Source organism: Frankliniella occidentalis, unplaced genomic scaffold (genome assembly GCF_000697945.3).
Source record: "Frankliniella occidentalis isolate FOCC.00 unplaced genomic scaffold, Focc_3.1 Scaffold3, whole genome shotgun sequence".
In the NCBI taxonomy this organism is placed as follows: domain Eukaryota; kingdom Metazoa; phylum Arthropoda; class Insecta; order Thysanoptera; family Thripidae; genus Frankliniella; species Frankliniella occidentalis.
This window is the reverse complement of record NW_026267133.1, coordinates 1,909,453-1,922,193: the sequence shown is the minus strand read 5'-3', so window position 1 is coordinate 1,922,193 and position 12,741 is coordinate 1,909,453. Positions and strand designations below refer to the sequence as shown.

Genomic DNA, 12,741 nt, shown 5'->3' with positions numbered 1-12,741 from the left:
AAAAAAGACACTAACAATACGTAGCGTCGAGGCAAACCATCTCAGCCCTTTCGTTCTCCGACCCGCAATAAGAGTGCTGTGTAGTTACAAGGTAATGAAATAAGATCTATTATGGTTCGCTTTGCATACGCCTCCTCCCTTTCATCCCCTTCCGACCCAGACCCCTGGGCTTCCCCCTTAATTATGAATAACTTAAGGAGGTTACTTTTAATGAAAATTATCTAAGGCACGAGGACCGTCAACAATTTATGTGACCTGGAGGAGCCCGGGGAAAAAAACAAACTTTTACGAAGTGTTGCCGCGCCTCTTTGAAGTTGAACTTGAACATAGGGCGCCCCTCGTCTTCAACGGTCGGAGAGGTGTCAAGAGGAGGTGGCGGCGTGGCGCCGGGGATGTGGAAGTGTGCTCAGCTCACGAGGGTGCGCCTTGAGGTGGGCTTACGATTGTCAAGATTACTCATTATCCATGCTCTAGAAAGGCGGCAGGCCACGCCGCCCCACGCCGCGCCCCGCCCACAAGGGCGCATGGACCGTGTCCTTGGATGCTGCGTCCGAGGCGCGACGCCTTCTCCGTCGCGCGCGCCGGCGCTGCGCCCTGGACCAGAGCGAGACGGTCCCGGGGCCCGGGGCTGTGCTGCGCCCGGGGCGGCAGCCCCTCGACACCCCGACATAAAAGAGCACCAGGGCGACGCCGGCAATGTCACTCACAGTCAGCCAGCTGGCCGGTGCACATCGCAGCCCGAGCAGCACCACAGCCCGCCGCGCGCACCACCCCACCAGGATGGCGTCGGTCCGCACTTGTAAGGGAGGCGATGTCCTCCGGTGGCGCGTCGTCCTCGCCGTCGTGGCCGCGGTGGCCGCCGACTGCGCCTCCGCCAACGTCGTGACCCCGGCCGGACTGCCCGTCAACAGCCTGCAGCAGCCGCTGCAGCAGCCGCCCGTGCCGCCCACCCCCGAGCCCATCCCCAGCGGCGGCCACGCCGTCGGCGCCGCGCCCAGCGGCTTCGTCCCCATCACTGCCTCGCCCCCGCCCGCCATGGAGGTGGCCAGCGGCAGACAGGTGTGTGCAGCAGGGTATCTCTCATCTCTGTTGAGTGTCTGCCTGTGCGATTCAACAAATGTGTCAGTTTTACCGGATTGGTCATTTGCACACCCAAAGAAATGATTAGCAACGGCAACCATCTGATGGTCGGCTCAGGGAGCACCATAAAATATGGTTGAGACAACAGTGATAACGTGATGAAAACCATATTTTTGGTTCTCACTACCACGGTAAGGTTGCATCAACCATATTTTATGGTGCTCCCTGAGCCAACCATATGATGGTTGCCATTGCTTATCATTTCTCTGGGTGCACTTCCCGCTTTCATAGTTATTCTGTATCGAATGCGTGCGGGTCAGGTTATATAGTGCCTCTTGCCCTTGCCCGACTCTCACCACAGCGCCTGAAGGCCAATCTGAGCAGGCAGGCTGCATGAGAGAAGGGCGCCCTTCTCTCATGCAGGCTGGCAACCCGTCCGCGACGATTGCGAAAGAGGGGACGGGGCCCTTTAGCCACCCGGTGTATTTGCTCAATGGAAACCCAGTTAAACAATCCCACCCAGTACGTTTTTGCCCCGAAAACCAAATCCCCTCGTTCGTGGCAGGCGGCGCGGGTGTTCGTGCAATTTAAATGTTTTCGCACTTTGCTTTGGAAATTATGACCATAATTCAATTTGTGGGCCAAACGCAGGCAACCGAAACAGAGTGTGCGGCCTCGTCTGGGTGTTGATACTCTTAACGAGCGTTAATGCGATGAAGGGTAGGGGTGTGGGCCTAGCCCGCCGGCCGACTACGCCGTACGCCGTCACAGGCGTGCCTCTGCACCCCCCCCCCCCCTCCCCCCTCCAGGGCTTCAGGGATATCGGAGTGTTCATTATTTAATTTCGCGCCACACCAGGAGGGCTGCGTCCGCCGAGGAGGAAAGCTGGGACTTCTCAGATATGCTCAGCAAACAACTAAAGGGGATGGATGTGGCAAGAAAAGGGATAGCGGAGGGGGCTGGCGGAGGGGGAGGGTGTGGAGGGGGGGGGGGTCCACTACGAAGGCAGCCCAAAGAGGCTAACAGAAGACGACCGAGACGAGGGACTTTATGATTGCGAAAGTGAGTTTGCAGAGCCAATAAACTCGGGCAAGGTAAGGGGCGGAGCAGGCAGGGGCCGGGGCATTAGGCCTGAGAGGACTCGAGAGCCGGCCGAATGGACCCCTGGGAGAGGGGCAGGCGCACGCGCGCCGCTCGACCCTCCGCTCTCCGCTCTCCGCTCTCCACTCTCCACTCCCCGCTCTCCACCAAGCCCCTCTCCGATGACCGTGCGGACCCCCAGCCCAGCAGCACTACATGTCGAAAAATGCAAAAACGTCCACTACTGCCGAGCCACGTGCCAGAGTCGCTCGGGCCGCGGCAAACGGCAGTCAGAGAGAATATTTCCAGGAGTCCCTGGCGGATACAAGGGCGGCGGCCCATTTTGTCGTGGCTGGTTGGCCACTCTACGTGTAAGGGGGAGGGGGGGGGGTCCGATGGGGTCGGCGGGCCCTGTAGAATTAGCGCGAAGGACTGCTCCCTCCTGAGACGGGTCGTAACGTATTCCGCTTGGAGCCGACACCGGCGGCGGCGCTGTGTGGCCGACTGAAAGCGAGTCCTTATTAATACATTAATTAATCCTGCTGGTCCCGGCTGGCGCGCTGCCGCCGCCGCCGCTGCTTCACGGCCTGGTTGAGGTGCGGGAGCACGCGCTATTTCCGCCGGCCGCGTGCTGCGCCCTGGCAGCCCTGGCGCAGCGAGCCCGGGGGCCGGGGCCCCGTCCAGCGCCAGCGCGCGCTGCCTCGGCAGTGCCAAAAGTACGTCGTAAGCCTGTCATTACCTGACCCTTCTGCCCCCCGCAGGCTGCTGCCGACGCCGGCAACTGGAGGCTCGTCGGCAAGCTGCTCCTGGACTGCTCCCGGACCGGCGACCTGGTCGGCTGCCTCAAGCTCAAGGCGGTGGCCACCCTCGGCCGCGCCCTCACCTCGGACGCCGCCATCCCCATCATGGAGGACCTGTCTCTGGCCAGGGACCCCGACGCGGACGTCAAGGTCCCGGAGACGCCGCAGGTTCGTAAAAGGACAGAGACACGTTATCCTGTAAGGGGGGGACCACCTCTCTAGGAATAGAAAGGAAATGGCTAACATTTTAAAAAAATTGTTTTTAATGGTCCCACGTTTTCAAACATTTAAAATAAAGCATTCCGGTAAAGCTAAAATGCAGAAGAATGCGAGGAAGAAGTAAACGGATATCACTATGATTTTTCTAGGGACTTCAGTTTTCTTGTTCCCTGCAATCCTCTGCATTTCAGCTTCACCGGAATGCCTTACTGTGAAATATCGAAGTTCAGGGAAACGTGTCAATCGGGAAATGTGTCTCCTCTACCGTGCCCTTGTTGCCGTAGACCGAGACTGAGCTGGAGGCCACGCTGCCGCGCGCGCTCGAAGAGCGCTCGGGTCGTTTGGACAGGCTGCTGCTCGAGCGTCTCGACGCCTTCATCCGCTCCAGGACAGTGCAGTTCAGCATGCCCCTCGGGCTCGGCGTCTTCGAGGGTGAGTCGGGCCACCATGTGCCTGTTATTGGCGTTTTACTTGTCGTGTTGTTTTTGTTGTTGGGGCGAAAGGGGAAAGGGGGGTTTTGCTTTATTCCGCCGTTCGCGGAAATCAGGAAACACGCGATTTCTCATCAACGTGGTGGACTAGTTTCTGAACTCATCAGAAGCGGAACTCCACCGCCCTTGTCGACTCGTTTTCCGGGTCCTCGCCCGGGGCGGGCGAACGGCAGCCGCCCACCCGCCCGTGTCACGTCAGGATAGCCAACTGGCGCAGAGGCGAGGATCTATCAATAAGGGAGACAAAGGGTTCCGCGAGGTCCAGTGGGAGTGGCAACTGCGGTGCGGTGGGAGTGTGACGTAATTACTTGTGTAAGATATGTATTTACTGACTGTCTACTTGGGTGAGATGAACCGAAAAAAAATGTCAGCCAATCATCTCTTCTGTTTTGCAAATATTCACCAAGCACACTTCACAAATATCAAATCTTTAAAAAAAAATGAAACACGGGAGGATAAAGCTTGCTGTGCTTTCAGTGACTGCTTTCGCAATAGCACTCGCTCTCACTCCCCGCACCTTGCCAGCGTTGCCACCCCACTAGCGACCCGAACATGTCCTCGTCCTCACTGTAAAAATACCTGTCGCGTTACGAAATGTTTAATAAATGTCAATATAGTAAATATATGATTTCTAGAGAGAGGTAAATTTTATGTTTTCGTCCTTTGGCGGACTTACTGAGCTGGGGCTGAGAGTATGTTTGGTGGAGACGGGTGAGGTTGAGGCGAGGATTCGATTAGAGATGGAGAAGGGTGACCAGGTGATGTTCTCGCCATGTTTTTTTCTTCTTTTCCGTCGGAAATCACTTTCTGACGATGGGCGACGCTGTTTTTGTAGGCCGCGGTAAGAAGGACAAGAAGGGCGGGTACGCCATGGTGCTGGTGGCGGCGATGGCGGGCATGTACATGCAGATGGCGATGGGCGGCATGGCCATGATGTCCGGCAAGGCGCTCATCGTGGCCAAGATCGCGCTGGCGCTGGCCGCCGTCTGCCTGCTCAAGAAGTCGGGGGGCGGCGGGGGCGGCGATCATTCGCAGGTAGGGTAGAGAAGGTGTGGAGAGCACGATGCATGGGGCCGCGCCGCACCCGTCTCGCGGCCGCCCTCCCCCGCCGCCCCGCCCCCGGGCCCGCCCCCCGGGGGCCGACTTACACCCCCTGAGCGCTTGCAGCATGCCGGGCCGGCGGCGGGCCAGGCGGGCGGATGGACGCGGACGGCTGGACCGAGGGGTGCTTCACTATCAATTCAAGCAAACCAACTTTCCTGGTTTCTTTGACATTTCCTGATTTTCTTTTGACTTTTCTGTTTCTTACCTGATTTTTAACTTGATTTTTCTTTGACTTGTTCTGATTTTTCTGATTTTTTGAGAGTGTACAGCGATTTGATTGAAGTACCCCTGGGTTGGACATGGGCGGCGTGTTTGGTGGTGGTGCAGGTGTCGGTGATCGCCGCGGTGGAGGTGCTGTCTGGTGGCTGGTGCGCTGGTGTCGGCGTGTCCTGGTTGGTGCTCTGCTGTGCGCTGCGGTGCTGACGGGTGGGGGTGCGATATAACGCTGCTTTTGCCATGTATTCATTATGATGAAAAGGCGGATCTGGGCCGCTCGCGCTGCGGTCCATTTGATCCTCGTTTCGTTTTTGTTTTCGCATGCAATAGATCACCCGCGACGTGTGAATAGCGATGTGTGGCGCGGCGCGTCGAGCGCCCGATAATGGCAATGTTTGTGTCCGCGCCGCACTTTACAGCAACATATCTGCGGCCCTTTTCACTGCGGTGCGCGGCTCACCCCCACACTATCAGGCCCGCGGCCCTGCACGGCTACTAGGGCTGTCCGATATCGATATTTCGATATTGCGGTACGATATCGACCATGTACTGAACATCGACTCGATGTGTCTAGTAATATCAAACCCTATCGGTAAATGATATGCATGAACACGGATGATATACGTGCGAGAATATCGAGCTCTCGATATCGGACACCATCGAATTAATATCGTGATATCGCACGGCTTTCCCCCTGACCCTCTGGCGCTGGTGTTGCAGGGCGCGGCAAGGGCGGCCTAGGCGGCAAGAAGGGCATGGGCGGCTACATCCTGCTGCTGGTGGCCGGCATGAAGGCCATGATGATGCAGAGCGCCATGGGCGGCATCGCCATGATGTCGGGCAAGGCGCTCATCATCGCCAAGATCGCGCTGCTGCTCGCGCTGCTCTGCTGCCTCAAGAAGGGCGGCGGCGAGGAGCACAAGTCGCAGATCGTCTACGCGGCCCCGGCCGAGCACAGCGGCGGCGGCGCCGGCTGGCAGAGCTCCGGCGGCGGCGGCGGCGGCGACTGGAACCGGCGCTCCGCCAACGACCCCAACAACTACGCGCAAAGCTACGCCTACAGCGCGCACCACCGCTACTGAGGCCGGCGGCCGAGTGAAGAGCCCTGACGGCGCTCTGGCTCGCAGGTTAGGCGCCCAAGGTGGCGGTGCGGAAAGGACCTCTTAATTGTTGGTAGTGCTCTTCACTACTGGTTCTCCCAGGCATAAAAGTCCTCTTTCTGTCTCTCTCTCACTCTCTTCTTCGTTGCTTTCTCTCATACTAGCTCCAACCCTATTCTTCGATGTCTCTCTTTCAAATTCTTTTGGCATTTCTCTCCTATTTCCAACCCTCTTGCTCCGATTCAGCAGATCTTTTCAGGGGAAAGAGGGTGAATCATGCTTTTTGCCTACTTTTAGGCGGTCCAAGTGGTAAGAATTTCATGGCTTTGCTTCTCCTTTTCCCTCCAGCATGCCGATTTACCTTACTTTCCGGATGAGTATCGTAATATTTCTTCTTTTTCTGTTTTACCTTCTAACCGTTGTCTTCTATAGCTGCATTGGGAAGGGACATTTCTCCAGGACCTGCAAAGTAACGAATGCCCGATAACAGGCCGACACCTTACGCGACGACTTTGAATTCTATATCCTTCAGGACACACTTACTTTTTTGTACTACCCAAGACGCCAAGACGCTGAGCACGGAACGTGACAAACTGGTAACGAATACGCCATATGATGTACCATACTAACATATAAACGATTAACAATTTAATTGTACCTCTCACAATACTGTGAAACTAGACTACCTCATTGTCATAATGTATAATCAAAAGCCAAAGACGTGTTAACCCCCCCCCCCCTTAATGAATTCATATTTTATGATACTACCGTGGTAACCATTCTAACTACTCAATTACCGTATTATTATTACTTCAATAAGTCTTAGCCTACTGTTTTTAAAGCTGTACCCATCTTCTTCATCGGCAATCTGTCTTAAATCTAGTCAGTCCCTTTCCTTTATTAATTCTACTGTGCCTGGTGTTTCCCACAGGCTCAAAACTTTGTTGTGTATTATCTGATTTTTTTCTTATATGTGCTACCTTGGAGATTGCAAGGCATGTTTGTAACAAAGACAATAGATATTCTGTAATTTAATCTTTAATTTATGTAATTTATTTGTTGAAGTTTGTCGTAAAGTGAAGAGAAATACATAGAAAATACAGAAACACTACGATGATTCATTTTTGTTTGATCTCCTCCATTCAGCAATCAAAAACAAAAGACACAATTGCTGCTTTACTCATAGAAGACTTAGAATGAATAGTAAGTGACTTGCTTAAAAAATGGGAACTAGGAAGGTAACATGAGCTGTACAAAAACACATGTTTTTGTCACAGAAATTGGAAAGTTGATGACGGAAATTGGAATTCAATCATGTACATTTATTAAGTCTAGCAATTACTTTAAAATAATTTACAAATAAATAAAATAAATATGAACAAAAATAAATAAAATGTGCTGAACAGCAGGAACGGCAAGTCACTTCAGTCATGTGACAAGTGATCCGACTACTTTCTACTGGCTATTTACATGGCATCATAACATGTCTGACTGGGAAAGTTGGGGGGTCTGCACAAAAATACTTCCCCCATTAGAAACCAAATATCCTACCCTAACGTTGAGAATTTTTGTTCAAACGCCCCATGCAACGGCAAGTCTTTTTTACAGTTTCTCTCAGTTTAAAACCCTATTTTCTTACAAAAAAAACATTACACGGTGTTGTACTCGTTACGCTGCTGGCGCCGGGAGGGAGCCGAGTGATCGCGGCTGGTAGTTGTTGCTGGCCTCCTCGTTGACGGCGCCGTCCACGGCCCTCTCCTGCTGCTCGGAGCTGGGTGCGGACCTCAGGGATCTGTCGGCCGGGTAGAGGGGCGCAGGGTGAGTCACTGCTCCTCTGGCACGACACGACACCGTCACCGACATCCCCCAGCTTACCTGTCGCTTGCAGGCATGAACGATGATCCGAGCCCCCTCCACGCCCCCCGGTCGGCCTCTCCGAACTGCGAGTAGTCGATGGGCTCCTCGGTGAAGCCGAGCGCCGCGGAGGCCGGTCCGGGGAGGATGGGCATGTCCAGCCCGCGCTGCCGGTGGTGCACCCGGAGGTCCTCCTCGGCGACGTCGTTCACCACGATGCGCAGGGGGTCGTGGCTGCGGATGGACAGCGTCTCGACGCCGCGCCCCGTCACGAAGCCGTTCATGGGGGTGGCGGGCGCCGCGACCGCGGCCCGGTAGTCGCGCTTGGAGGCCACGTCCTGCGGCAGGAGGTAGGGGCTGCCGCCCTGCTGCGCGTCCGCCGCGTCGTCCACCATGCTGCGGTGGGAGTAGCCGCCCGCCATGGGCCCCACGGACCACGACTTGTCGTGGTAGTTCTGCTCCTCGCCCTCGTGCGCGTTCGAGTAGGAGTGCGAGTGGGACACCTGCGGGACAGGGAGGTGTCGGGCGCCTCAGGTCAGGACACTGCGGCGCGGGGGGCGCGGCCGGTAAACGACAAGGGGGGTGGCTCGTGCCCAGCGGGGAGGACAGAATGGAAGAGTGTGACCACACCAGCGCGCCAGCAGCGCCACCATGCAGATTACTCGCACTCTGGCGGGAGCGTCTTACAGCCCACAGAGTATGGTCCAAGTGAGAATCGAACATCAGAACGTCATCGGAACTATGTCAGAAATTTGATATCGTTCCCATACCCATTCGATATAAAATGCAATTCGCACTTGGGTGCGCGTATCCTTGTTAGAAAAGTTTCAAGTCACGCATGCACAGCGGTGGGATTGTTTAGTGGGGCCTGGCTCTGGCACGGTACGCACCCTGCGTCGTACCTGCGGGGACTTAACGATCTCCACTGTGGTCTTCTCGTGGTCGTGGTGCGAGAGCAGCTTCTTGAGGACCGCGACGCCGGCCAGGGTCAGGGCCACCTTGGACACGATGAGCGCCTTGCCGGAGAGCATGGCCACGCCAGCCATCATCATGGCCAGCTTGTAGGCAGCCATCACCATGATCAGGATGGCGGGGCCGGCCATCTTCTTGAGCTTCCCTCCCTTGCCTGCCGGCGCAAAACAGTTACAGTCACGTGGTCCTGGCGATGCGGCGGGATAGTGAGAAGGGGGCGGTGCGAACAGCTGATCAGCGACTGCTGAGGAAGGACTGTACATAGGAGGAACCTTTTGAAGTTTGAAGTGTTCAAGGTAAGTTCGACGTGACTCACTGTCTTGAACAACATTGAGAAGGGGTAGGCAATGTTAAGGGTAGTTTTAAGGTTAGTAAAGAGCAATTTTACAGGAAATTTCAAGAAAGAGGTGTGAGGAATGTTGTGAGGTTAGGGTGGCTTCCCGGACAGATGCAGAGGTAGAAGTCTGAAATATAACAGCAGAAAGGTAGAGTTAAAAACAAAACTTTTGAAAACGTTTTGCACATACCATCCACCTGAAAATTAGAAAACAAATCTGCCCATATAAACATAAAAGAAATTATAAGTTCTTTTATGTTTATATGGGCAGATTTGTTTTCTCAGTTCCTTACAAAGAGTTATCTTCATATTATGAAGAATTGGGTTTTTAACTTACAGAGGATATGGAGCCACTATATTACGAACGGATTTTCTTTGTATTACAAAGAGCGCCAGTTTGTTAACAGGCTTGTGCTCTTCGTATTACAAGCTGAGCCCTTCGTAATAGAAAGGATTTGTTTGTATTACAAAAGGTATCAAATCCTTTGTACGTTACAAAGAGCAGTTCTTTGTAAGAAACTTACAGTATAGGCCAAAGTAGCTTAAAGAATGGTGTTGAAGAGTGAACCTTTTATGTACACCATATGAGTTGTTGCGTTTGTATAAGGTCATAGAAATAAGTTTGAGATTAGAAACGAAAGAACACCTTGTGATGTCTGTATAAGGTGAACAAGAAATCATAGTTTGAATAGAGAAAACGATAGATCATTGATTGTTTCATAAAGACAGTCAAAGAGAAGTTTTGAACAAAACCATCCAATATTGTGTGGTGATGTTAATGCCAAAATAGAAATGTAAAATGATATGGGGCTTTACGGAAGTAGTCGGCCACTCCGCCCCTCTAACCTCTGGGTTCACTCATCAATGGTTTCTCTCCCTCGTTGAAGTACCGACCCTCGAAGGCCCCATCGACGCCGTCGGCCAGCCGGGGCAGCGACAGCTGCAGCGACCGGGTCTCAAGGAAGCGCGACACACGTCCCCAGAGCAGCCCGTCGAGCTGGCCGGGGCGGCGTGTCAGGTCCCGGGGGAGGCTGGGCAGGGCGCGCGCGGCGCGGGACTCCTCGCGGGGCACCAGCACCACCCCGCCCACCAGCGGCAGGGGCCCTGCAGCAGAACAGAGTCAGGTAACTAGAAACTCACACCGGAACTCCACGGGAGACGCAAGTAAGTGTGTGAACACCATTCGTACACATGGTAGGTAGGCACAAAGTGTGTGAATTTCAAAGGCGACGAAAATTCACTTCTTTACTCCCTTACCCTTACCTGTATGAGTAAAAATGGGAATTCACGCACCTACAAGTGTGTGACATTCACAGACTTGCGTTTCCAAGGCAAAGGTGTCTGATGTAAAGAAAGGGGTAGCGAAATTTTCCGTCGCCTTATCACAGCGACGTTTCCTTTACGTCGCTCCCTTTGAGTACTGACTCGGAAACCTCGCTCCATGTGATTTTTTGACAATTTTGAGACGGTGCTTCTTCCGGGTGACCTGTACCAAAATCGTCACTCAAACACAGCGACGACAACAAGCGCGACTCCTGCCTTTTCCGTTCAGTGCTCACGGTCGGGAAAGTCTTCATGGAAAACTAAAAGCGAATCGCGTGTGCTGGCCGGCCGGGCTCCGACATGGTGGCTGCCGCTCGGCGCGGAGCGGGAGAAAAGCCTCGGCGAGGCGGGCGGAACGGACGATATGAGTGCGTCTGCTTTGGAGTTATTGATCAGGGAAAGCGCCCCCCTACCCCCTCTCTCCACTGCCGCCGTGCCCTCCTCTCCGACGGAGATACGTGTGCCCTCGGCCATGTCACCGGCAAACTTTACGCGGTCGTGCGCCTGGGCTCACAACGAAACGAAACAGCGGCAGGGAACAAATGTGAATAACATTTTTGAAACTTTTGCTTGAGTTTGGCAACCACGTGCCCGGGGACAAATATTCTGTTCAATAGAACTCATCCCTCAAAACTTTGTCAGCCCTTTATTATTCGCGTTGGCCCATGGTTTTCAAATTCACTGGAAAAACAAAGGTGCTATCTAATGCCTTTTAGAGGCGTTAGTGAAATAGTGCCTCTAGAAAGGTGCTACTGCCCCCCCCCCCCAATTTTTGGCACAAATCGTGCCTCTACAAAGGCACTAGTGCAGTAGCACCCCTAAAAATTCAGTTGCACCCAAAGAGAGTGCTATATAGCAGCTTTGTTTTACCAGTATTCATGGAACCGTTTACAAAAAGTTGTATCACCGCAGTGTGTCGAATTCAATTTGACTGCAGGAACTCACCTGTGTGCAGGGCGCGGTCCAGGGCGCGCACGGCCTTGATCTTGAGGCAGGACGCCACGTCCCTCGCCGCGTCGCACTCCTGCAGCGACCGCTGCACCACCGTGATGCCCGCGTCCCACCAGTCCCTGGCCGGCTCACTGCTGTTGCTGGCCTCGCTGGCGCTGCCGCAGGTAAGTCCCAGCACGACGCACGCCGCCAAGCACACGCCCCTCATGTTGTCGGTCCGCACAGAGGCTCCCTCGCACACACAAAACACACACACACACACACGCACACGCACTGGTCACTGCACTGCTTCTGCTGCTGCTTGCACCCTGGACGCACTGCTCGCCGCACACAACACCATACTATGGCGCTCTCGCTATCGGTAAGGGTATTTATCTTGGGGCCGGTCCGCTGGCCTCGGGGTGGAGGCGGGGGCGCCGGCGGTGGTGGTGGAGTGGTCAGTTCTGGGGGTTTAACGCTCGGCTGACCACCGGGCCCGGCGCGCACCCCCACGCCCGCCGGCCGCGGCGGCTGCGCTTGTGCTGCGACGGAAAAATCATAAAAATCGGATCTGGAGCATCGGGATGGCTGACTGACTGACTGACTGACTGACTGACTGACTGACTGACTGACTGACTGCGACTAACGAGGAAAGGAGTTGACGCAGAGACACAGAACCCGAGCCGCGCTAAGCCTGCGCCGACAAAGGCAGGGGTCCAATCGAGTTGATCCCACCCCTCCGGTTCCACGAAAAATGTGGAAAGATTTTGTGCTCATGTTCTCTGTGTTTGGGAGCTAGATGATAAGTGGTTTCGTTTTTTAGCCTGTGCAGCAAGGTTAGGTTTCGGTCAAAATGATTACACTTACTGTATTTGCATCTTATTTGTAAAAAGTTCCCCCTCAAAGGCGGGCCTTACGAAATTTCAAAGGTCTTAATTTTTATGAGATGCTCGTGAAAATTCGTGAAAATTCGAAAACTCTTGGCTCTATTAGGAAACTTTCTGGTCGAATCTCCCATCCCATGGTGGGACCCCGTGACACCGCACGGAAAGTGTTGAGCAATCAATTTTTGTACACATTCTTCCGTTGATATGAATATTTTTTATTTTTTTTGCATTTATATGTCCAAAAGCACTATGTGTTATTTTTGCACATACATTTTCCCAAAACGAACCGTGTAGGTAGAACTTAGCACGAACCTCTGTACAAAAACATACAAATACATTTACACTGCG

The 12,741-nt window shown here is 53.9% G+C and overlaps 3 protein-coding genes across 6 annotated transcripts in view; 2 read left to right on the top strand and 1 right to left on the bottom strand.

Annotated features, from left to right (window-relative positions):
- The first annotated feature begins 710 nt into the window (after positions 1–710).
- LOC113209223 (uncharacterized) lies at positions 711–7,198 on the top strand. Of its 2 annotated transcripts, XM_026426641.2 has the most exons (5): positions 711–1,059; positions 2,922–3,128; positions 3,464–3,611; positions 4,506–4,705; positions 5,711–5,854. In XM_026426641.2, exons 1-5 carry the CDS (start codon positions 781–783, stop codon positions 5,729–5,731), a joined length of 855 nt encoding a protein of 284 aa, XP_026282426.1. In that variant the 5' UTR covers positions 711–780; the 3' UTR covers positions 5,732–5,854. The 2 variants fall into 2 exon arrangements, with proteins under 2 accessions (XP_026282426.1, XP_026282425.1); XM_026426640.2 differs by lacking the exon at positions 4,506–4,705 and having other exon boundaries at positions 5,711–7,198.
- On the bottom strand, positions 7,121–11,911 carry LOC113209221 (uncharacterized). Of its 3 annotated transcripts, none has more exons than XM_026426639.2 (5): positions 11,522–11,911; positions 10,148–10,357; positions 8,835–9,070; positions 7,966–8,447; positions 7,121–7,882 (listed from the first exon to the last, which is right to left on the bottom strand). In XM_026426639.2, exons 1-5 carry the CDS (start codon positions 11,733–11,735, stop codon positions 7,759–7,761), a joined length of 1,266 nt encoding a protein of 421 aa, XP_026282424.1. In that variant the 5' UTR covers positions 11,736–11,911; the 3' UTR covers positions 7,121–7,758. The 3 variants fall into 3 exon arrangements, with proteins under 3 accessions (XP_026282424.1, XP_026282421.1, XP_026282423.1); XM_026426636.2 differs by having other exon boundaries at positions 10,100–10,357; positions 11,522–11,895; XM_026426638.2 differs by having other exon boundaries at positions 8,847–9,070; positions 10,100–10,357; positions 11,522–11,892.
- The window catches only part of LOC113209235 (uncharacterized), a 100,541-nt gene continuing 99,405 nt past the window's right edge, over positions 11,606–12,741 (top strand). The window contains exon 1 of the mRNA XM_052266315.1: positions 11,606–11,691. The gene's annotated coding sequence lies outside the window, so the exon portion shown is untranslated. The remainder of the gene's footprint in view (positions 11,692–12,741) is intronic.